This window comes from Hemiscyllium ocellatum, chromosome 6, assembly GCF_020745735.1.
Source record: "Hemiscyllium ocellatum isolate sHemOce1 chromosome 6, sHemOce1.pat.X.cur, whole genome shotgun sequence".
In the NCBI taxonomy this organism is placed as follows: domain Eukaryota; kingdom Metazoa; phylum Chordata; class Chondrichthyes; order Orectolobiformes; family Hemiscylliidae; genus Hemiscyllium; species Hemiscyllium ocellatum.
Window position 1 is genome coordinate 123855195 of NC_083406.1, and position 24249 is coordinate 123879443.

At 53.0% G+C, this 24249-nt stretch overlaps 1 protein-coding gene across 1 annotated transcript in view; it reads right to left on the minus strand.

Annotated features, from left to right (window-relative positions):
• Positions 1-20682: 20682 nt before the first annotated feature.
• Positions 20683-24249, minus strand: part of slc6a7 (solute carrier family 6 member 7) — a 67804-nt gene continuing 64237 nt past the window's right edge. Inside the window, exons 14-15 of the mRNA XM_060826933.1 lie at positions 22404-22577; positions 20683-21408 (exon numbers count right to left, since the gene is read on the minus strand). Of these exons, the coding sequence (XP_060682916.1) occupies positions 21274-21408; positions 22404-22577 (309 nt within the window). The 3' untranslated portion in view covers positions 20683-21273. The remainder of the gene's footprint in view (positions 21409-22403; positions 22578-24249) is intronic.

Genomic DNA, 24249 nt, shown 5'->3' on the forward strand with positions numbered 1-24249 from the left:
GGCACAGTGTCTCAGTGGGGGAGGGGCATAGTGTCTCAGTGGGGGAGGGGCACAGTGTCTCAGTGGGGGAGGGGCATGGTGTCTCTGTGGGGGAGGGGCACAGTGTCTCAGTGGGGGAGGGGCACAGTGTCTCAGTGGGGCAGGGGTCCAGTGTCTCAGTGGGGGAGGGGCACAGTGTCTCAGTGGGGGAGGGGCACAGTGTCTCTGTGGGGGAGGGGCATAGTGTCTCAGTGGGGGAGGGGTCCAGTGTCTCAGTGGGGGAGGGGCACAGTGTCTCAGTGGGGGAGGGGTACGGTGTCTCAGTGGGGGAGGGGAGAGGCAGGGTGTCTCAGTGGGGGAGGGGCACAGTGCCTCAGTGGGGGAGGGGCATGGTGTCTCTGGGGGAGGGGCACAGTGCCTCAGTGGGGGAGGGGCATGGTGTCTCTGGGGGAGGGGCACAGTGCCTCAGTGGGGGAGGGGCATGGTGTCTCTGGGGGAGGGGCACAGTGCCTCTGGGGGAGGGGCATGGTGTCTCTGGGGGGGGCATGGTGTCTCTGGGGGAGGGGCACAGTGTCTCTATGGGAGGGGCACAGTGCCTCAGTGGGGGAGGGGCATGGTGTCTCTGGGGGAGGGGCACAGTACCTCAGTGGGGGAGGGGCATGGTGTCTCTGGGAGAGGGGCATAGTGTCTCTGTGGGGGAGGGGCACAGTGTCTCATTGGGGGAGGGGCACAGTGTCTCAGTGGGGGAGGGGCATGGTGTCTCTGGGGAAGGGGAGCAGTGTCTCATTGGGGGAGGGGCACAGTGTCTCAGTGGGGGAGGGGCATGGTGTCTCTGGGGGGGGCATGGTGTCTCTGGGGGAGGGGCACAGTGCCTCAGTGGGGGAGGGGCATGGTGTCTCTGGGGGAGGGGCACAGTGCCTCTGGGGGAGGGGCATGGTGTCTCTGGGGGGGGCATGGTGTCTCTGGGGGAGGGGCACAGTGTCTCTATGGGAGGGGCACAGTGCCTCAGTGGGGGAGGGGCATGGTGTCTCTGGGGGAGGGGCACAGTACCTCAGTGGGGGAGGGGCATGGTGTCTCTGGGAGAGGGGCATAGTGTCTCTGTGGGGGAGGGGCACAGTGTCTCATTGGGGGAGGGGCACAGTGTCTCAGTGGGGGAGGGGCATGGTGTCTCAGTGGGGGAGGGGCACAGTGCCTCAGTGGGGAAGCGGCATGGTGTCTCAGTGGGGGAGGGGCACAGTGCCTTAGTGGGGGAGGGGCATGGTGTCTCTGGAGGAGGGGCACAGTGCCTCAGTGGGGGAGGGGCACAGTGCCTCAATGGGGGAGGGGCACAGTACCTCAGTGGGGAAGGGGCACGGTGTCTCAGTGGGGGAGGGGCACGGTGTCTCAGTGGGGGGTGGGCACTGTGCCTCAGTGGGGGAGGGGCACTGTGTCTCAGTGGGGGAGGGGCACAGTGTCTCAGTGGGGGGTGGGTGCAGTGTCTCCGTGGGGGAGGGGTACGGTGTCTCAGGGGTTAGCCCCGCTGCCTCACTGAGCCAGGGACCCAGGTTCGATTCCAGTGAAGTAGCTGAGTGTGTTCAGGGAAGTGCAGGCTGGGTGGGTTAACCAGGGGAAATGCAGGGGTACAGGGATGGGATGGGTCTTTGTGGGATGCTTTGGAGGGTCAGTGTACACCTGATGGGCCAAATGGCCTGGTTCCACATTGTAGGGATTCTGTGTATTTGGGACAGTTTCCTGGAATAATCTGTTATGGATCTAACCAGGGATCGGCCTATTTTAAATCCAGTCTTGTGTCTGAGGCAGGTTTAATAAACATGCACCAGAGTAAAGATCTCCAAGTAAATAGTGACCATCCGGTATTCAGTTTGAGGGGGAGAAACTTGGGATGGAAACGGCTGTGCTGACATTAAATAAGAATCATTGTGGTAGGATGAAGGCTGGGCTGGGTGGGGTGGACTGGGAGGAGTTTAACCACAGATAATTGAGGAATAATGGCAGATGGTTTCAAAATTAGATCATAACTCACAACAAAGATATCTCCTAGTGAGGAACAGGATTGTTGAAAGGGGATAGTCAACCATGGTTCACCAGGGAGGTTAAGGATAGCAGCAAATTGGAAGAAAATGCACACAGTGTGGCAAAGGTTTTGTGGAAGCTATGGGACTGGAAAAGGTTTAAAAACCAACAATAAATGACCAAACTATTATCAAGAGGGAGAGGATAAACTCGGGAGGTAAACTTGAGATGCACAGTAGGAGCTTAGTTCAATAAAAAGGGAGAGAGCACCAAAGCCCTTTCCAAAACAATAGACAATAGGTGCAGGAGTAGGCCATTCAGCCCCTCAAACCTGCACCACCATTCAATATGATCATGGCTGATCATTCCTAATCAGTATCCTGTTCCTGCCTTATCTCCATAACCCTTGATTCCACTATCCTTAAGAGCTCTATCCAACTCTTTCTTAAATGAATCCAGAGACTGGGCCTCCACTGCCCTCTGGGGCAGAGCATCCCACACAGTCACCACTCTCTGGGTGAAGACGTTTCTCCTCATCTCTGTCCTAAATGTTCTACCCCGTATTTTTAAGCTGTGTCCTCTGGTTCGGCACTCACCCATCAGGGGACTCATGCTTCCTGCTGCCAGAGGGTCCAATCCTTTCAAAACGAGACTGTGGAGATAATGATGAGTAAACCAGGAGATGGTAGAGAAGGTGAATAAATACTTTACATCGGTCTACACTGCAGAAGACATTCACTACATTCACAAACTGCTAAATAAGCAAGGGGCAAAGGGAGGAAAGTAAATAAATACAATGACTATCATTATTGATGAAGTAGCCATGGAGATGGTGGATATATTGGTAATAATCTTCCACAATTCTTTGGGTTCTGGTGAAGTCCCAGAGCATTGGAAACCTGCCTGGTGTAACGCCTACATTTACAATTTACAAGAAAACACAGATAACTACAGGCCGGTTAGTATAACGTCGGTCATTGGGAAAATGTTAGAGCCTATCATGGCCTTCAGGAACATACAGAAATACATAATGTGATCAAGCAGGGTCAGTGTGGTTTCATGAAGTGGGCATCATGCCTGAGAGAACGTAGAACATGGAACAATACAGTGTAGAACAGGCCATTCGGCCCTCGATGTTGTGCTGACCTGTGAATTAATCTAAGCCCATCCCCCTCCACTATCCCACCACCATCCATTTTAAACAAGCAGGTTACAGGAAGAGGAAGCAGTGGATGTAACAGATTTGGATTTTCAGAAGGTGGTTAATAAGGTACCATATGTAAGACCATTTAATAAGAGCCATGTTTGAGGTTAATTAGCATAAATGATTAACTAACAAATAGAAGTTAGAAGGATGGGATAGGGGGCCATTTTCAGGATGGCAACTTGTAATGGCTGAGGTGCCACAGGGGTCAGTGCCAGGGCCACAGTTATCTACAATATATTAATGACTTGGATGAGGAAAGTGAATGCACAATCTCCAAGTTTGTGGATGACACACAAGCAGGTGGGAGGGTAAGGGGTGAGGATGACACGCAGAGCCTGCAGAGGGATACAGACAGGGGAAAGGAGTCGACAAAATGTTGGTTGGTGGAATATCATGTGGGAAAACGTGAGGTCATGCACTTTGACAGGAAGAATAGAGGAGCTGAGTATGATTTAAAAGCTTGCAGATAGCTATGGAACAGAGGGATTTGGGAATCTTTGTCCTTAAAACTCACAAAGCGAGCAACTGAGTTCAGTGAGTAAAATGGAATATAAAGGGAATGTTGGTCATTATTTCAAAGGAGATGGAGTGTAAAAGTTGGGAGGTTTTGGTAAAGCTCTACAATGCATTAGTTAGACCACAGCTGGAATACTGTGAATAGTTTTGGTCCCTTTATCGAAGGGAAGATGTACTCGTCTGAGAGAGAGAGACCAGAGAATTTTCACTTGGCTGATGCCAGGTATAGAGGGTCTGATTTATGAGGAGAGGGTGAGTAGATTGCTCCTGTACACGTTGGTGTTTAAAAGAATGAGAGATGACATGAATTAAACTTCAAATTTCTTAGGGAGTGTGACAGAGTGAATGCAGAAAGGTTGTGTTTCTGTTGTGGGAGAGACTGGGACCTAGGGCCAAAGTCCCAGAACAAGAGGACACATATTTAACATAGAGATGAGGAGGAACTCCCTCCCTCATAGAGCAGTGAGTCTGTGAATTCTTTATCACAGAGGGCTGTCAGAGCTGGGTCATTCAGTCTATTCGAGACTGAGAGAGACAGACTTAATCAGGAAGGGAATCAAAGATTATGAGGAAAGATGTGGTCATTAACTGGAACCTGTATTGTGCGAATGTTATTTAGAACATATCAGCACAAACCCACATTCTGTCCAGGTCTTGTTGAATATGGAACACTGTCAGAGACTACCTCTTTTTATTTGACTTTGGACTGAAAACGGGGATACCGGACACTGCTTTTAAAAACAGAGAAAGTGAAAAGAACTTGCAGCTTTTGAAAAAGAACAAGTGAAGTTTAACTGATTCTGGTGGAACAACAGATTGATTGTGGTTGTTGGAGGTCAGTCATCTCAGCTCCAGGACATCTCTGCAGGAGTTCCTCAGGATAGTGACCTGGGCCCAACCATCTTCAGCTGCTTCATCAATGACCTTCCCTCCATCATAAGGTCAGGAGTGGGGATGGTCACCGATGATTCACTATGTTCAGCACCATTCATCATTCCTCAGGTACTGAGGCAGTCCATGTTGTCACGACTGACAGATACAGCGCTCCGGAAATCAAGCCTCTGTATTCCCAGAGTCTTTAATGAAACATCCAAAAATCTCAACTTGTCTCTGACAGACTGCTACTGAAGAGAAAAGCAAACTACTGTATTAACCATAACAAATAAATATTTATTGTAAAACTATTAACTATAACAAGAACAGTAAAAATCAGGATTTGTAATGTATGAAACTAAAACAGAACCCCATTTAAACCTCATGCAGATGCACATTCGCACACACAAAGAAAATAAAATACAAAACACAAATGTGAGGTGAGGAGAAAATATTGGTCAGAGGGATAGAGTTCAGTGTCAAAACACCAAACACTGGAGATCAGAACGGGTCAGGTAGCAATCGTGGACAGACAGCAAACTTATGTTTTGGGTCAAAATGTTATCTTACTTTCTCCCCATGAGTGCTGCCTGACTCTCTGTGACCTCCAGCACCCGTGGTTTTCAGTACAGATTCTAGTCTCTGTAGTAACTTGTACAGATGTAGAGTTCAGTGTCACCAGTCCAAATCACAAAACTAGCTGGATTTGTTTCTTAATCTGGATTCTTTGATGCTGTGTTATACACATAGCAATGATCAGTCTGTAATTCATTGGTTGGTTGGTTAGACCAAGTCTTTCTTGTTGCTTTTGAGTTTTAGAATAACTTCTACCGGCATCTCTGAAGGTAATTCTTCTGCTCTGTCAGCAGAAAGTTAGAGACAGCAACTTTACAGGGAAGGGGGAACAGAGACACACACACACACACAGAGGGAGATTGATGTAGACAATTTCTTTCAACCTCCCTGTTTCTACTTGTTTCACAGTCCTCCCAGAGTCGGTGTTAAACTGCAGTCTGACCAATCACAGGGTTTTTACTACCACTGACTCAACCTCTCCAGCATCTGCATCATGTGGACCATGGTGAGAAAGTGAGAAAAATCAGGCGAGGTGTCTAGTCAGGGCTTTCTTGATGACAAGAGGAAAAAGTCCCATTTCCTAACGCACGGCAACACCAGATATTCTCCAGCGAGTGGTGACAGGTCTACCTGCATCGCCCTCATTATTACCTCAACTCTCCTCATCAATGTGTAGGCTCCCATTCTCCCATCCACTGGATAGAAATGAGACACTGAGAATTCCCAACAGGAAAGGCACAGTGGCCACCTGGTAAAACCAGCTCACCTCCTGCTCCGCTGCACCTCCAGCCTGGTCACACTGCGCCAATAGTCAGCAACTGGCTGCACCCCATATCCATGGACATTGGCATCAGACATGCACCAGTCGCATTACATCATCATGGCATGTCTCCAATCACTTACCCTTCATCAGCCAACACTGCCGCGAGATCCTTTGTGTATGGGCCAGGCACCCAGCTCATGGATTAGACCAGGCTGTGTCTCAGAGCTCCTCGTTTACTCTCTGAGAGCTGACTCCCTTTCTGTCTGCTGCCATACTCTCAGCACCTTAGATTGAGAAGTAGTTTTCTGATCAAGAAAAGGATCATCTCAGCAAAGTCACCGTTGACCTGCCTGCCCAGTCTCTCCCTCTGCCTATAACAGACATGTTTTAGAGTCTGACTGTATCAGGGTGTACAGGGGGAGACTGTATCAGTGTGTAAGAGGGGGAGACTGTATCAGGGTGTACATGGGGAGACTGTATCAGTGTGTACAGGGGGAGACTGTATCAGTGTGTAAGAGGGGGAGACTGTATCAGGGTGTACATGGGGAGACTGTATCAGTGTGTACAGGGGGAGACTGTATCAGTGCGTAAGAGGGGGAGACTGTATCAGGCTGTACAGGGGGAGACTGTATCAGTGTGTAAGGGGGAGACTGTATCAGTGTGTAAGGGGGAGACTGTATCAGGGTATAAAGGGGGAGACTGTATCAGTGTGTAAGAGGGGGAGACTGCATCAGTGTGTACAGGGGGAGACTGTATCAGTGTGTACAGGGGGAGACTATATCAGTGTGTAAGAGGGGGAGACTGTATCAGGGTGTACAGGGGGAGACTGTATCAGTGTGTAGAGGGGGAGACTGTATCAGTGTGTACAGGGGGAGACTGTATCAGTGTGTAAGAGGGGGAGACTGTATCAGTGTGTACAGGGGGAGACTGTATCAGTGTGTACAGGGGGAGACTGTATCAGGGTGTAAAGGGGGAGACTGTATCAGTGTGTAGAGGGGGAGACTGTATCAGTGTGTACAGGGGGAGACTGTATCAGGGTGTAAAGGGGGAGACTGTATCAGTGTGTAGAGGGGGAGACTGTATCAGTGTGTAAGAGGGGGAGACTGTATCAGGCTGTACAGGGGGAGACTGTATCAGTGTGTAAGGGGGAGACTGTATCAGGGTATAAAGGGGGAGACTGTATCAGTGTGTACAGGGGGAGACTGTATCAGTGTGTACAGGGGGAGACTATATCAGTGTGTAAGAGGGGGAGACTGTATCAGGGTGTACAGGGGAGACTGTATCAGGGTGTACAGGGGGAGACTGTATCAGTGTGTAGAGGGGGAGACTGTATCAGTGTGTACAGGGGGAGACTGTATCAGTGTGTACAGGGGGAGACTGTATCAGTGTGTAAGAGGGGGAGACTGTATCAGTGTGTACAGGGGGAGACTGTATCAGTGTATACAGGGGGAGACTGCATCAGGGTGTAAAGGGGGAGACTGTATCAGGGTGTACAGGGGGAGACTGTACCAGTGTGTAAGAGGGGGAGACTGTATCAGTGTGTACAGGGGAGACTATATCAGTGTGTACAGGGGGAGACTGTATCAGTGTATACAGGGGGAGACTGTATCAGTGTGTAAGGGGAGAGACTGCATCAGGGTGTAAAGGGGGAGACTGTATCAGGGTGTACAGGGGGAGACTGTACCAGTGTGTAAGAGGGAGAGACTGTATCAGGGTGTACAGGGGGAGACTGTATGAGTGTGTACAGGGGGGAGATTGTATCAGAGTGTAAGGGGGGGGACTGTATCAGTGTGTAAGAGGGGGAAACTGTATCAGGGTGTACAGGGGGAGACTGTATCAGTGTGTAGAGGGGGAGACTGGATCAGGGTGTACAGTGGGAGACTGTATCAGTGTGTAAGAGGGGGAGACTGTATCAGTGTGTAAGGGGGGAGACTGTATCAGTGTGTACAGGGGGAGACCGTATCAGTGTGTACAGGGGGAGACTGTATCAGGGTGTAAGAGGGGGAGTCTGTATCAGTGTGTAAGGGGGAGACTGTACCAGTGTGTATATGGGAGACTGCATCAGTGTGTACGGGGGGAGATTGTATCAGTGTGTACAGGGGGAGACCGTATCAGGGTGTAAGAGGGGGAGACTGTATCAGTGTGTACAGGGGGAGACTGTATCAGTGTGTAAGGGGGGAGACTGCATCAGGGTGTAAAGGGGGAGAATGTATCAGGGTGTACAGGGGGAGACTGTACCAGTGTGTAAGAGGGGGAGACTGTATCAGGGTGTACAGTGGGAGACTGTATCAGTGTGTAAGAGGGGGAGACTGTATCAGTGTGTACAGGGGGAAACCGTATCAGTGTGTACAGGGGGAGACTGTATCAGGGTGTAAGAGGGGGAGTCTGTATCAGTGTGTAAGGGGGAGACTGTATCAGTGTGTATATGGGAGACTGCATCAGTGTGTACGGGGGGAGATTGTATCAGTGTGTACAGGGGGAGACCGTATCAGGGTGTAAGAGGGGGAGACTGCATCAGTGTGTACAGGGGGAGACTGTATCAGGATGTACAGGGGGAGACTGTTTCAGTGTGTAAGAGGGGGAGACTGTATCAGGGTGTAAGACGGGGAGACTGTATCAGAGTGTAAGGGGGGGACTGTATCAGTGTGTAAAGGGGGAGACTGTATCAGGGTGTAAGACGGGGAGACTGTATCAGGGTGTACAGGGGGAGACTGTACCAGTGTGTAAGAGGGGGAGACTGCATCAGTGTGTAAGAGGGGGAGACTGTATCAAGGTGTACAGGGGAGACTGTATCAGTGTGTAAGAGGGGGAGACTGTATCAGTGTGTACAGGGGGAGACTGGATCAGGGTGTACAGGGGAGACTGTATCAGTGTGTAAGAGGGGGAGACTGTATCAGTGTGTACAGGGGGAGACTGGATCAGGGTGTACAGGGGGAGACTGCATCAGTGTGTAAGAGGGGGAGACTGTATCAGTGTGTACAGGGGGAGACTGGATCAGGGTGTACAGGGGGAGACTGCATCAGTGTGTAAGAGGGGGAGACTGTATCAGTGTGTACAGGGGGAGACTGGATCAGTGTGTACAGGGGGAGACTGTATCAGTGTGTACAGGGGGAGACTGGATCAGGGTGTACAGGGGGAGACTGCATCAGTGTGTAAGAGGGGGAGACTGTATCAGTGTGTACAGGGGGAGACTGGATCAGGGTGTACAGGGGGAGACTGTATCAGTGTGTAAGAGGGGGAGACTGTATCAGTGTGTACAGAGGGAGATTGTATCAGGGTGTAAAGGGGGAGACTGTATCAGGGTGTACAGGGGGAGACTGTATCAGGGTGTAAAGGGGGAGACTGTACCAGTGTGTAAGGGGGGGGACTGTACCAGTGTGTAAGAGGGGGGACTGTATCAGGGTGTACAGGGGGAGACATTTTCAGTGTGTAAGAGGGGGAGACTGTATCAGGGTGTACAGGGGGAGACTGTATCAGGGTGTACAGGGGGAGACTGTATCAGTGTGTAAAGGGGGAGACTGTATCAGGGTGTACAGGGGAGACTGTATCAGTGTGTAAGAGGGGGAGACTGTATCAGGGTGTACAGGGGGAGACTGTATCAGTGTGTACAGGGGGAGACTGGATCAGGGTGTACAGGGGGAGACTGTATCAGTGTGTAAGAGGGGGGGACTGTATCAGGGTGTACAGGGGGAGTTTATAATGAGGTTGGAGTTTTAACTAAAAATCAAATGTCAACTGTTCACCATTATTTACCTCAGACTGAATTCGGTTTATTTCTGATAAATAGTCATTCTTGTTGAGTGCAGAGACATGACCCATGCTTCCTGACAATCTCGCTGTGCAGGACAGGGGTTGGAGAATCCTCTATACTTTGTAAAATCTTTAACGTTTGGGGAGAGAGAGGCGTAATTTCCGGCAAGATATCTGAATGAGGCATGACAGGAGGGTATTTCAGGGAGCAATGTCCAGGGAGATGAGGGTCCAGAGGGCAGTAGTGGAGCGATGAAAATCAGAACGCTCAAGGGGTCAGAGTTAGAGGCTACATTGGGGGACTCTGAGACAGAGGAGATGACAGAGATAAGCCTGGTCTCTGTGACGCTGTGGTTTTAAAGGAAGGATGGTGATTTTAAACTTGGATTGTGGCCTCTTTTGTATTTTCAAAACTGAGATAGCCAGAGTTTTGGACAATAGAAGAGTTGAACGTTATTGTTGGACCAGAGAGAGAGTGAAGTCGAGGCCACGATCAAACCAGTGTCAGTCTGAGTTAATGCCGCGAGTTATAACTTGTGGGAATTAATCCTGCTCCTGTTCAATTGATCTAAAAGTGTCTTTCTCACTGTGGCAGGCAGTAACTCGTGGGGATTCCTGCAGGATCACCCAGTTGTTCACTATATTTATTGTGAATGTGAGGTCCTCCATTTTGGTCGAGTAACAGCAAAATGTAATCTTATTGAAATGGTAATAAGTTGCAGCGTGCTGCTGTGCAGAGGGACCTGGGTGCCCTTGTGTGTGAGTCACAGAGGGCCGGTCTGCAGGTACAACAGGTCATTAGGAAGGCAAACGGAATCTTGTCCTTCGTTGCTAAAGGGATTGAGTTGAAGAGCAGGGAGGTTATGCTGCAGCTGTACAGGGTCCTGGTGAGGTCACACCGGGAATACTGGCTGCAGTTTTGGAGTTGAGGGGATTGGCTTATAAGGAGACTGGGGTTATATTCATTGGAATTTAGATGAATTGGGGGCAATCCTATAGAAACATATACAATTCTGAAGGGAATAGATAAGATAGAAGCTGAGAGGATGTTTCCACTGGCGGGTGAGACTAGAACAACAGGACATTGCCTCAAAATGAGGGGATGCACATTTCAGACTGAATTGAGAAGGAACTCCGTCACCCAGAGGGTTGTGAATCTGTGGAACTCCCTGCCCAGGGAAGTGGTTGAGGCTTCCTCAGTAAATGTTTTTAAAGCTACGATAGATAATGTCTGGAACAGTAAAGTAATTAAAGGATACGGTGAGAGGGTGGAGCTGAGACCACAAAAAGATCAGCCATGATCTTATTGAACGGCAGAGCGGGCTCGATGGGCCGAATGGCCTCCTCCTGCTGCTGCGCCATGATGAAGGAACCAAATGAAGGAACATTTCTGAGTTTGCTAATAACACAAAACTGGGTGAGGTTGTGTAAAGGAGGCAAAGGGCCATCAAGGTAACTTAGTAAGTAAACTAACATGGTCACACTCCCCGCTCACATTAGAGAGATGTCTGGTGATGGTTTAACCTGAGGGCTACCATACCTTAGGAAAGGGAAAAGGTTGAGGAGATGGTACCTTACTGGTGACTTTAACCATTGCAGCAATTGAACCTACGTTATTGACATCACAAACCAACAGTCCAGCCAACTGAGCTAACCCCTCCTACTGTCCAATCAGAGGAGGCAGGACCCAGCTCCTGACTCTGTCCTTATGCCGGGATTGGTCCACAAAGTCAGGAACTGGACACTTTGCTCCCCATCCCTTCACCCTGGACCAGGGCCGAGAGACCCTGGTTAGCCTCTGGGTAGCTGCACACTGGAAGGCAGTAATAAACCACTCCACCAGGTCCTGCACATCCAAAATATACCCAGGAAAAAACACACACCAACAGCAATCAGCTGATTACCACGAACACTGCCTACAAACACAACCAGTTTCGATCGCTCTGAGTCACATTGGCTCCCTCTGGGTCCCAGCCTTCCTAATATAATTGTATTTATTAAACCAGAGGCTGTTGTTCTCACTTGCCTGTCCTTGGGGGGACGAAGACAGGATCTCTCAGGGGGAGAGTTTATAAACCACAGGGTATCCTGGACATCCTGATGGAAAAATATCCTGTAAATATGAAACTAACTGATGCTAGATGCCTGCGGTTTTTTTTTACCATGAAACACAGGGATGAAAACTGTAACATTTCCACCAACAGAGGGGCAGCCAGAACAGGAGACCATCTACTCCCCTGAACCTGCTCCATTCTCCATCACAGCCTCTCCCTGACCCCATCTCCAGATTCCTTTATTGTGATATTGACACAGGAAAAGCAAACTCAGATCCCTCCTCCCCTCGTCTCTCACCCCCCACCACCCCCCTCCTCCCCACGTCTCCGTCTCCCACCTCCCCCCCTCCTCTCCTCCTCCCCCTATCTCTCATCTCCCACCTCCCCCCACCCACCCACCTTCATCTCTCACCCCTAACCTCCCCCCTTCTCCCCATGTCTCCCAAATCCCACCTCCCCCCCCATGTCTCTCACTCCGACCTCCCTACCCTTCCCCCTCGTCTCTCATGTTCCACCTCCCCCCCTCATCCCCATGACTCTCACCCCCACTTCCTCCCCCTCCCCCCCTTGTCTCTCATCTCCCACCACCCACCACCCACCCCCGTCTCTCATTTCCCACATCCACCCCTCCTCCCCATGTCTCTCACCCCCCACCTCCCACCTCCTCCCCACGTCTCTCACCCCCCAACACCCCACCTCCCCATGACTCTCATCTCCCACCTCCCCCCCTTGTCTATCACTCCTACCAACCCCCTCCTCCCCACATCTCTCACGCCCCAACACTCCCCCATGTCTCTCATCTCCCACCATCCCCCTCCTCTCCATATCTCTCACCCCCAACACCTCCCCCCTCCCCCCTCCCCATGTCTCTCACTACCAACTACCCCCCTCCCCCCCATGTCTCTCACTCCCACCTCCCCCCCATGTCTCTCACTCCCACCACCCCCCTCCCCCCCATGTCTCTCACTCCCACCACCCCCCTCCCCCCCATGTCTCTCACTCCCACCTCCCACCTCCCCCCCATGTCTCTCACTCCCACCACCCCCCTCCCCCCCATGTCTCTCACTCCCACCTCCCACCTCCCCCCCATGTCTCTCACTCCCACCTCCTCCCCATGTCTCTCATTCCCAACTCCCCTCCTCCTCCCCATGTCTCACTCCCACCTCCCCCCTCCCCCCTCCCCATGTCTCTCACTACCACCACCTCCCCCATGTCTCTCATTCCCACCTCGGCCCCCTCCTCCCCATGTCTCTCACTCCCCACTCCCCCCCCTCCTCCCCATGTCTCCCCCTCCACCCCCTCCCCATTGTAACCCAAGGCTTACACTCCTTGGACAGATCCTTTATTTCGGGCTGCGTTCCCATTGGTTGCCCAGGCTCTGCATTGCTCTGTCTGAGACAAAGTGGGGACGGTAGATGTTGGAGAGAGTCAGAGCTGCTGCTCGGATACTGCCTGACTGACTGTGCTTTTCCAGCACCACACCTTTTGATTGCTCTGTCTAAGCTCCGCACTGCAATCTTTTAGTCTCTTCATTTTAAGGTGCTCCTTAAACTCCAAGTCATTGACCAAACGAACAAGTTAAGAGCAGAAGGAGACCATTCGGCCCATCGAATCTGCACTGCCATGCTAAGCTCCTGGCTGATTTGACATTTCCACCGCCTGCTGGTTATCTTCGATTCTTCTGCCCATCAAGAATCTATCCAACTCTCCCTGAAACACATTCAATGACACCGGCTCCACCTGCCTCAGAGACAGAGAGATCCAAACTTACACAAACTTCTGAGAGAGAAATACCCCCTGGATCGCCCCCGGGAAAGGGCAGAGCCCAGGCCCAGACACCCCTGTATGTGACTGATAGACAAACATTTACATTTCTCCTTCGAAGCGCCTTGGGGCGCTCTGTCATCACGGGAAATACACACAGGGGGTCAACTAATCGAAATAGTTGCTGCACAATGAGCTCATCCTCCCTGTGCTGGGACTGGTCCCTGAGCTGGGATTGGTCCCTGAGCTGGGACTGGTCTCTGTGCTGGGACTGGTCTCTGTGCTGGGACTGGTCTCTGTGCGGGGACTGGTCTCTGTGCTGGGATTGATCTCTGTGCTGGGACTGGTCCCTGTGCTGGGACCGGTCTCTGTGCTGGGATTGATCTCTGTGCTGGGATTGGTCCCTGTGCTGGGACTGGTACCTGTGCTGGGACCGGTCTCTGTGCTGGGATTGATCTCTGTGCTGGATTTGGTCCCTGTGCTGGGATTGATCTCTGTGCTGGGACTGGTCTCTGTGCTGGGACTGGTCTCTGTGCTGGGATTGATCTCTGTGCTGGGACTGGTCTCTGTGCTGGGATTGATCTCTGTGCTGGGATTGGTCTCTGTGCTGGGATTGGTCTCTGTGCTGGGATTGATCTCTGTGCTGGGATTGGTCTCTGTGCTGGGATTGACCTCTGTGCTGGGATTGATCTCTGTGCTGGGACTGGTCTCTGTGCTGGGATTGATCTCTGTGCTGGGATTGGTCTCTGTGCTGGGATTGATCTCTGTGCTGGGACTGATCCTTGTGCTGGGATTGGTCTCTGTGCTGGGATTGATCTCTGTGCTGGGACAGGTCTCTGTGCTGGGATTGGTTTCTGTGCTGGGATTGGTCCCTGAGCTGGGACTGGTCTCTGTGCTGGGACTGGTCTCTGTGCTGGGATTGGTCTCTGTGCTGGGACTGGTCTCTGTGCTGGGATTGGTCTCTGTGCTGGGATTGATCTCTGTGCTGGGACTGGTCCCTGTGCTGGGATTGGTCTCTGTGCTGGGATTGGTCTCTGTGCTGGGACTGGTCCCTGTGCTGGGACTGGTCTCTGTGCTGGGACTGTCCCTGAGCTGGGACTGGTCTCTGTGCTGGGACTGGTCTCTGTGCTGGGATTGGTCTCTGTGCTGGGACTGGTCCCTGTGCTGGGACTGGTCTCTGAGCTGGGACTGGTCTCTGTGCTGGGACTGGTCTCTGTGCTGGGATTCGTCTCTGTGCTGGGACTGGTCCCTGTGCTGGGACTGGTCTCTGAGCTGGGACTGGTCTCTGAGCTGGGACTGGTCTCTGTGCTGGGATTGGTCCCTGTACTGGGACTGGTCTCTGTGCTGGGATTGGTCTCTGTGCTGGGACTGGTCCCTGTGCTGGGACTGGTCCCTGTGCTGGGATTGATCTCTGTGCTGGGATTGATCTCTGTGCTGGGATTGGTCCCTGTGCTGGGATTGATCTCTGTGCTGGGATGGGTCTCTGTGCTGGGATTGATCTCTGTGCTGGGACTGATCCCTGTGCTGGGATTGGTCTCTGTGCTGGGATTGATCTCTGTGCTGGGACAGGTCTCTGTGCTGGGATTGGTTTCTGTGCTGGGATTGGTCCCTGTGCTGGGATTGATCTCTGTGCTGGGACTGGTCTCTGTGCTGGGACTGGTCTCTGTGCTGGGATTGATCTCTGTGCTGGGATTGGTCTCTGTGCTGGGATTGGTCTCTGTGCTGGGATTGATCTCTGTGCTGGGATTGGTCTCTGTGCTGGGATTGATCTCTGTGCTGGGATTGGTCTCTGTGCTGGGATTGACCTCTGTGCTGGGACTGGTCTCTGTGCTGGGATTGATCTCTGTGCTGGGATTGGTCTCTGTGCTGGGATTGATCTCTGTGCTGGGACTGGTCTCTGTGCTGGGACTGGTCTCTGTGCTGGGATTGATCTCTGTGCTGGGACTGGTCTCTGTGCTAGGATTGGTCTCTGTGCTGGGATTGGTCCCTGTGCTGGGATTGGTCTCTGTGCTGGGATTGGTCTCTGTGCTGGGACTGGTCTCTGTGCTGGGATTGATCTCTGTGCTGGGATTGGTCTCTGTGCTGGGATTGGTCCCTGTGCTGGGATTGGTCTCTGTGCTGGGACCGGTCCCTGTGCTGGGATTGGTCTCTGTGCTGGGATTGGTCTCTGTGCTGGGACTGGTCTCTGTGCTGGGATTGGTCTCTGTGCTGGGATTGATCTCTGTGCTGGGATTGGTCTCTTTGCTGGGACAGGTCTCTGTGCTGGGATTGGTCTCTGTGCTGGGATTGGTCTCTGTGCTGGGATTTATCTCTGTGCTGGGATTGGTCTCTGTGCTGGGATTGATCTCTGTGCTGGGATTGGTCCCTGTGCTGGGACCGGTCTCTGTGCTGGGACCGGTCTCTGTGCTGGGACTGGTCCCTGTGCTGGGATTGGTCTCTGTGCTGGGGTGGTCCCTGTGCTGGGATTGATCTCTGTGCTGGGATTGGTCTCTGTGCTGGGATTTATCTCTGTGCTGGGATTGGTCTCTGTGCTGGGATTGATCTCTGTGCTGGGATTGATCTCTGTGCTGGGATTGGTCCCTGTGCTGGGACCGGTCTCTGTGCTGGGACTGGTCCCTGTGCTGGGATTGGTCTCTGTGCTGGGGTGGTCCCTGTGCTGGGATTGATCTCTGTGCTGGGATTGGTCTCTGTGCTGGGATTGGTCTCTGTGCTGGGACTGGTCTCTGTGCTGGGATTGGTCCCTGTGCTGGGATTGGTCCCTGAGCTGGGACTGGTCTCTGTGCTGGGATTGATCTCTGTGCTGGGATTGGTCCCTGTGCTGGGATTGATCTCTGTGCTGGGACTGGTCCCTGTGCTGGGACTGGTCTCTGTGCTGGGATTGGTCCCTGTGCTGGGACTGGTCTCTGTGCTGGGATTGGTCCCTGTGCTGGGATTGGTCTCTGTGCTGGGATTGGTCCCTGTGCTGGGATTGGTCTCTCTGCTGGGACCGGTCCCTGTGCTGGGATTGGTCTCTGTGCTGGGATTGGTCTCTGTGCTGGGACTGGTCCCTGTGCTGGGACTGGTCCCTGTGCTGGGATTGGTCTCTGTGCTGGGACTGGTCCCTGTGCTGGGATTGATCTCTGTGCTGGGACTGGTCTCTGTGCTGGGATTGGTCTCTGTGCTGGGACTGGTCTCTGTGCTGGGACTGGTCTCTGTGCTAGGATTGGTCTCTGTGCTGGGATTGGTCCCTGTGCTGGGATTGGTCTCTGTGCTGGGATTGGTCTCTGTGCTGGGACTGGTCTCTGTGCTGGGATTGATCTCTGTGCTGGGATTGGTCTCTGTGCTGGGATTGGTCCCTGTGCTGGGATTGGTCTCTGTGCTGGGACCGGTCCCTGTGCTGGGATTGGTCTCTGTGCTGGGATTGGTCTCTGTGCTGGGACTGGTCTCTGTGCTGGGATTGGTCTCTGTGCTGGGATTGATCTCTGTGCTGGGATTGGTCTCTTTGCTGGGACAGGTCTCTGTGCTGGGATTGGTCTCTGTGCTGGGATTGGTCTCTGTGCTGGGATTTATCTCTGTGCTGGGATTGGTCTCTGTGCTGGGATTGATCTCTGTGCTGGGATTGGTCCCTGTGCTGGGACCGGTCTCTGTGCTGGGACCGGTCTCTGTGCTGGGACTGGTCCCTGTGCTGGGATTGGTCTCTGTGCTGGGGTGGTCCCTGTGCTGGGATTGATCTCTGTGCTGGGATTGGTCTCTGTGCTGGGATTGGTCTCTGTGCTGGGATTTATCTCTGTGCTGGGATTGGTCTCTGTGCTGGGATTGATCTCTGTGCTGGGATTGATCTCTGTGCTGGGATTGGTCCCTGTGCTGGGACCGGTCTCTGTGCTGGGACTGGTCCCTGTGCTGGGATTGGTCTCTGTGCTGGGGTGGTCCCTGTGCTGGGATTGATCTCTGTGCTGGGATTGGTCTCTGTGCTGGGATTGGTCTCTGTGCTGGGACTGGTCTCTGTGCTGGGATTGGTCCCTGTGCTGGGATTGGTCCCTGAGCTGGGACTGGTCTCTGTGCTGGGATTGATCTCTGTGCTGGGATTGGTCCCTGTGCTGGGATTGATCTCTGTGCTGGGACTGGTCCCTGTGCTGGGACTGGTCTCTGTGCTGGGATTGGTCCCTCTGCTGGGATTGGTCTCTGTGCTGGGATTGATCTCTGTGCTGGGATTGATCTCTGTGCTGGGATTGGTCCCTGTGCTGGGACCGGTCTCTGTGCTGGGACCGGTCTCTGTGCTGGGACTGGTCCCTGTGCTGGGATTGGTCTCTGTGCTGGGGTGGTCCCTGTGCTGGGATTGATCTCTGTGCTGGGATTGGTCTCTGTGCTGGGATTGGTCTCTGTGCTGGGACTGGTCTCTGTGCTGGGATTGGTCCCTGTGCTGGGATTGGTCCCTGAGCTGGGACTGGTCTCTGTGCTGGGATTGATCTCTGTGCTGGGATTGGTCCCTGTGCTGGGATTGATCTCTGTGCTGGGACTGGTCCCTGTGCTGGGACTGGTCTCTGTGCTGGGATTGGTCCCTGTGCTGGGACTGGTCTCTGTGCTGGGATTGGTCCCTGTGCTGGGATTGGTCTCTGTGCTGGGATTGGTCCCTGTGCTGGGATTGGTCCCTGTGCTGGGATTGGTCTCTCTGCTGGGACCGGTCCCTGTGCTGGGATTGGTCTCTGTGCTGGGATTGGTCTCTGTGCTGGGACTGGTCCCTGTGCTGGGACTGGTCCCTGTGCTGGGATTGGTCTCTGTGCTGGGACTGGTCCCTGTGCTGGGATTGATCTCTGTGCTGGGACTGGTCTCTGTGCTGGGATTGGTCTCTGTGCTGGGACTGGTCTCTGTGCTGGGACTGGTCTCTGTGCTGGGATTGGTCTCTGTGCTGGGATTGATCTCTGTGCTGGGACTGGTCTCTGTGCTGGGACTGGTCTCTGTGCTGGGATTGGTCCCTGTGCTGGGACTGGTCTCTGTGCTGGGATTGGTCTCTGTGCTGGGATTGGTCTCTGTGCTGGGACTGGTCTCTGTGCTGGGATTGGTCCCTGTGCTGGGATTGGTCCCTGAGCTGGGACTGGTCTCTGTGCTGGGATTGATCTCTGTGCTGGGATTGGTCCTTGTGCTGGGATTGATCTCTGTGCTGGGACTGGTCCCTGTGCTTGGACTGGACCCTGTGCTGGGATTGATCTGTGTGCTGGGACTTGTCTCTGTGCTGGGATTGGTCTCTGTGCTGGGATTGGTCCCTGTGCTGGGACTGGTCTCTGTGCTGGGATTGATCTCTGTGCTGGGATTGGTCCCTGTGCTGGGATTGATCTCTGTGCTGGGACTGGTCCCTGTGCTTGGACTGGACCCTGTGCTGGGATTGATCTGTGTGCTGGGACTGGTCTCTGTGCTGGGATTGGTCTCTGTGCTGGGATTGGTCCCTGTGCTGGGACTGGTCTCTGTGCTGGGATTGATCTCTGTGCTGGGATTGGTCCCTGTGCTGGGATTGATCTCTGTGCTGGGACTGGTCCCTGTGCTTGGACTGGTCCCTGTGCTGGGATTGATCTGTGTGCTGGGACTGGTCTCTGTGCTGGGAGTGGTCTCTGTGCTGGGATTGATCTCTGTGCTGGGATTGGTCTCTGTGCTGGGACTGGTCTCTGTGCTGGGATTGGTCCCTGTGCTGGGATTGGTCCCTGTGCTGGGACTGGTCCCTGTGCTGGGACTGGTCCCTGTGCTGGGACTGGTCTCTGTGCTGGGACTGTGTGCTGTCAGGATATACTGCTGCTGATATGTACAACGGTCACGCCCAGCAGAACCATCAGAAACTTGTGAGGGTGCAGTCCCACATCAACATTGATCGAAATTCACTCATCACAGAATCTCCAAGGAGCAACATGTGGGACCATGGGGGGAACACACCTGGGGGGAACACACCTGGAGGGGAACACACCTGGAGGGGAACACACCTGGGGGGTAACACACCTGGGGGGTGGGGTGAAACGCACCTGGGGGCAGAATTGCACCGGGGTGGGGGGGAACTGCACCTGGTGGTGGAATGCACCTGGTGGGGGGGGAACGCACGGGGCGGGAGGGGAAAACTCACCTGGGGGTGGAAACACACCTGATGATGGGAGGGGGGATGCACCTGGGGAATTTCTTGTGTGGAGAGCAGGGCTAGGAGCAATGGGCTGAGTGACCTGTGTGTGTGGTGTATCCCTGTGCACAGGTAATAGAGTTGGTCAGTGAAACTCCACTTCCGCGCTGAATCCTGAGTCACCATTTCAAACTCTGGAGAGGTTTAGGATTGGCTTGGGGTTTGAGGACAAGGGCAGAGAGGGCATCCATCTCCTGGGCACTTACACTGACCAATTGTTCACACATCAGCACCAGGACACAGTCAGTGTCAGCAAATGTTAAAATGGGTAACAGAGAAACGATGAACATTGCTTTTAGTATGGAGTGAGTGTGAGGGTCAGTGCTGAGGGAGTGCCGCACTGTCAGAGGGTCAGTGCTGAGGGAGTGCCGCACTGTCGGAGGGTCAGTGCCGAGGGAGTGGGCACTGTCGGAGGGTCAGTGCTGAGGGAATGGGCACTGTCAGAGGGTCAGTGCTGAGGGAGTGCCGCACTGTTGGCGGGTCAGTGCTGAGGGAGTGCCGCACTGTCGGAGGGTCAGTGCTGAGGGAGTGCCGCACTGTCAGAGGGTCAGTGCTGAGGGAGTGCCGCACTGTCGGAGGGTCAGTGCTGAAGGAGTGCCGCACTGTCGGAGGGTCAGTGCTGAGGGAGTGCTGCACTGTCAGAGGGTCAGTGCTGAGGGAGTGCCGCACTGTCGGAGGGTCAGTGCTGAAGGAGTGCCGCACTGTCGGAGGGTCAGTGCTGAGGGAGTGCCGCACTGTCGGAGGGTCAGTGCTGAAGGAGTGCCGCACTGTCGGAGGGTCAGTGCTGAGGGAGTGCTGCACTGTCGGAGGGTCAGTGCTGAAGGAGTGCCGCACTGTCGGAGGGTCAGTGCTGAGGGAGTGCCGCACTGTCGGAGGGTCAGTGCTGAGAGGGTGGGCACTGTCGGAGGGTCAGTGCTGAGGGCATGTTGAAGGTTCCATCATTTTGCCTGGCTGTGTCTGTTCTCTCAGGTGGATGTGAAATGGTTGCTGACAGGAGAAAAGCGACAGTTGGAGATTCTCTCTGATATGTGGGATCAATGAACATCACTGCACAAACAGACATTCTGTCATTTATTCGGCTGCATTGTCCTCTGCGCAGATTAGCTGCTGCCTTCCTGATAATGACCACGTTCTGTGCCTTTGGGGGAGGGGTGGTTGGTTATCGTCTGCTCATCACTGCGTTGGGATTTCTGTACAGGTCCAACATGGTGCTGAGTCAGGGCAGGTCAACCACTGAACTGGCGTCATGGTCCTGGAAGGCTGACCGAGGCTGTAACATTCCAAACAATCCCATTGGATCCTCCTGTGGAACACAACGTGTGGTGAGGGGCTATTATCCTGGGGGAGACAAGGATTTCCTGGAAGCAAGGATTTCAGGTCCGGAAGACAATGTGTTGGATTTGGGGGGAGCCAGTGTTAACTCTCAGTCTGGGGAATGGCAGCACCATGGTACCCGGTATTGTGCACTGCCCTCTCCTCAGACCTGTAACTGGGCTGGGGGTAGGCCCCTGGTCAGCATTGAGTCCGTCTCCTCTTGTCTCCGAGTGGCTGACCTGCAGCAGAAGACCCCCATGCCCTCCACCGAATCCTCGCGCTCCATGGGTTCGAGTCCAGTCACTGCCCCCTGGCCCAGCCTCCCCCATGTTCAGGCTTGAACCTCGTTGAAATCGTGTTGAGTCAGTGTCACTGAGAAAGGCACATCGACTGTCTGTTCTGTGAATGTCCGCTCACCCCCTGTCACCTTCCAGGAGTTCAGGGGTCGGATAGCTTTCCTAAACCGCTGGAGATGAACAGAAAAAATATAACACTGTCAGCTAGTTCCTGTCCCACTGTCACCATCACCACCAGCATCAGGCTTCACATCTCTCTCTCTCGCTCTCTCTCTCTGCTATTTACATAATGACACACCTTGGACTGTGTCTCCAGAGATAAGGGGAGCAGGAAGAAAGGTGGGGTCGAGGCAAAACCTCAGCATGGATGGTACTGAGGGATAGGAGGGTGTTGAAGGCCGAATGGTGTGTCCCTGCTGCTGTTGCATATCCTGCTGGTGTTGTAAATGTGTTCGGGCCTCACGCGTGAACAGCAGGACAGAATACCGACACAAACAACTTTGACTGAAACCAAAACAGAAATTGCTGGAGAAACTCAGCATCTGGGGAGAGAGAAACAGAGTGACCGTCCTTGGGTCAGTGATGAGGGGTTCTCTTTCTGTTGGGACTTTAAGCCAAGGTGCAGTTGGATGGAGATTAAAATCCCATGGGAACGAGCGTACCCCACTTCCCAGTGTCCTGGCCACCTCTTCTCAAGAAAGGGATGATTTGACCTTCCACCTCACCACGTCAGGAGACACCAGGTGGCTGTTCAAGTCGATGACAGATCATTACATCTGACAATGGCAGACTCGATCCAGACACACCGGCTGCCTGAAAATGATAAAACATTCCACAAATATCCCATGTGCCCGTCCTTTCTGAGAGGAGCACTGGCTGTTTAGAATCCCTACAGTGTGGAATTAGGCCATTCAGCCCACTGAGTGCATACTGATCCTACCAAAAGCATCCCACCCAGACCCATCCTGCTCCCCTGTCCCTGTAACCCGGTGTTTCCCCAGGCCATCTTTGGACTGTGGGAGGACACGGGGGAGAATGTGCAAACTCCACACCGACAGTCACCCTGAGCCGGGAATCGAACCCAGGTCCCTGGCACCGTGAGGATTGATAGTTACCCTGTTTAAACTCAACAAAAGGCACATGTAGCAATGAGAGAAGTTCTTACATCTCGCCACGTTCCAGATTCCTTCAGTATCGCAGCCACAGCCCAGAATGGGATCTGTATACAGCAGAGGACCCCCAAACAGACTCCTAGTGCCTTCCCCCACAGTGGGAACTCATAGGAACCATAATGCAGGGGTGTGTTGTACATCTCAATAAATACATACATCAGGATGAACTGGAAAAGAGAAGGGAATATAACAGAGGGGATGTGATATAACACAGAGCATTCCACCACACACGTCGATAAATCAGGAGCGACAGTTTCATTTGGCGGTCATGAACCGGAACGAACACAGACCAAGGAAATTGGCAAAAGAATCAGAAAGGGCAGAAGAGGAAACCTTTTTAACTGTAAACAAAAGGTAGCACCATCTGGACTGGCTAGAAAATAGATCACGTGAGAACTGGCACTTTGGGTGTTTTCAGGATCAGAGTCAAGATTAGAGTGGGGCTGGAAAAGCACAGCAGGTCAGGCAGCATCCGGGGACCAGGAAAATCAATGTTTCAGGCAGAAGACCCCATTCCTGATAAAGGGCTTTTGCCCGAAATGTCGATTGTCCTGCTGCTCGGATGCTGCCTGACCCCGCTGCGCTTTTCCAGCACCGCTCTCTGGACTCTGATCTCCAGCATCTGCAGTCCTCACGTTCCCCTGCTTCGAGGATATGTCAAACAGAAAGCTGAGGGAGGGAGGGAGTTCCTGTGCAATGTTTGATGGGCTCTCAATGCTGCTGCCTAAATGGGGATAGCAGGAAATGCAGAGGTGCGAATGGCAGCCTGTTGCGTGTCTGACCCTGGCACTCTGTGTTCCTCAGACTGTGACCTAGTGACCAGATGGATTATGGTCCTCAGTGAAACTGGTTTGGGTTTCACCAGGATGTTCTTCTGATTGTGTTGAATTGAATTTCATGGTGAGATTTGAACGAATGAGTCACAGACATTTCGCAGCATTGAAAAGGCCCTTCAGCCCCATCGTGCCCATGCTGGTCATCAAACATCCACCATTTTAATCCCAGTAGGTTTGTCTACTTTGGTGTTTCAGATGTTTACCAAAATAGTTCTTAAACATGTTGATGGTTCCTGTCTCTACCTTCCAGGGAGGAGGCTCCAAATAACCTGCCCCATTCTGGGTGAATTCCTTTTCCCCTCCTGTCCCCTGGAAACCTCCGTCCTTTACCTCATCTTAAAACGGTGCCCCCCGGGTCATTAACCCCTCACTAACGGGACAGGTTTCCCTCCATAGAGTCAGAGAGGTCTGCACTGCAGAAAAAGGCCCTTCAGCCCATTAAGTCTGTGCTGGTCAAGAACAACCAGTAACTATTCTCATTCCATTTTCCAGCACATTTGGCCTTCAATGTCTTGGTAGCCACCTAAATACAATGTTTGAGGGTTTCTGTCTCTCCAACCCTTACAGGCAGATTCCCACCACCCTCTGGGGGATAAAGCAATTCCTTACATCCCCCTGAAACCTCCTGCTTCTGCCCTTCGATCCGTGCCCCCTGGTCACTGACCCTTCCATCAAGGGGGGAAGAGTTTCATCCTGTCTCCCCTTTTTAGGTCCCTCATTATTTTATCTGAGTCACGTCCTGTCTCATTTCCCTCTGCTCCAAGGAGGACAATCCCGGTCGGTCCGCTGTCTCTGGCCCAGGCAACATCATAGTGAAGGAAGTTCCTCTTCTTTATCACCTTATCTCCCTGACCTACTGCCTTCGAAAGCTCCGTAGATATGCAACTTGCTCCCCACTGGTTTGTGAGGCTGGTGCCTGGGCTGCGACATTAATGCGCTTCGGAGTGTGGGGGTCATGCAGAGGGGTGGGGAGAACCACATTGCCGAGTTGTCACAGTAGATG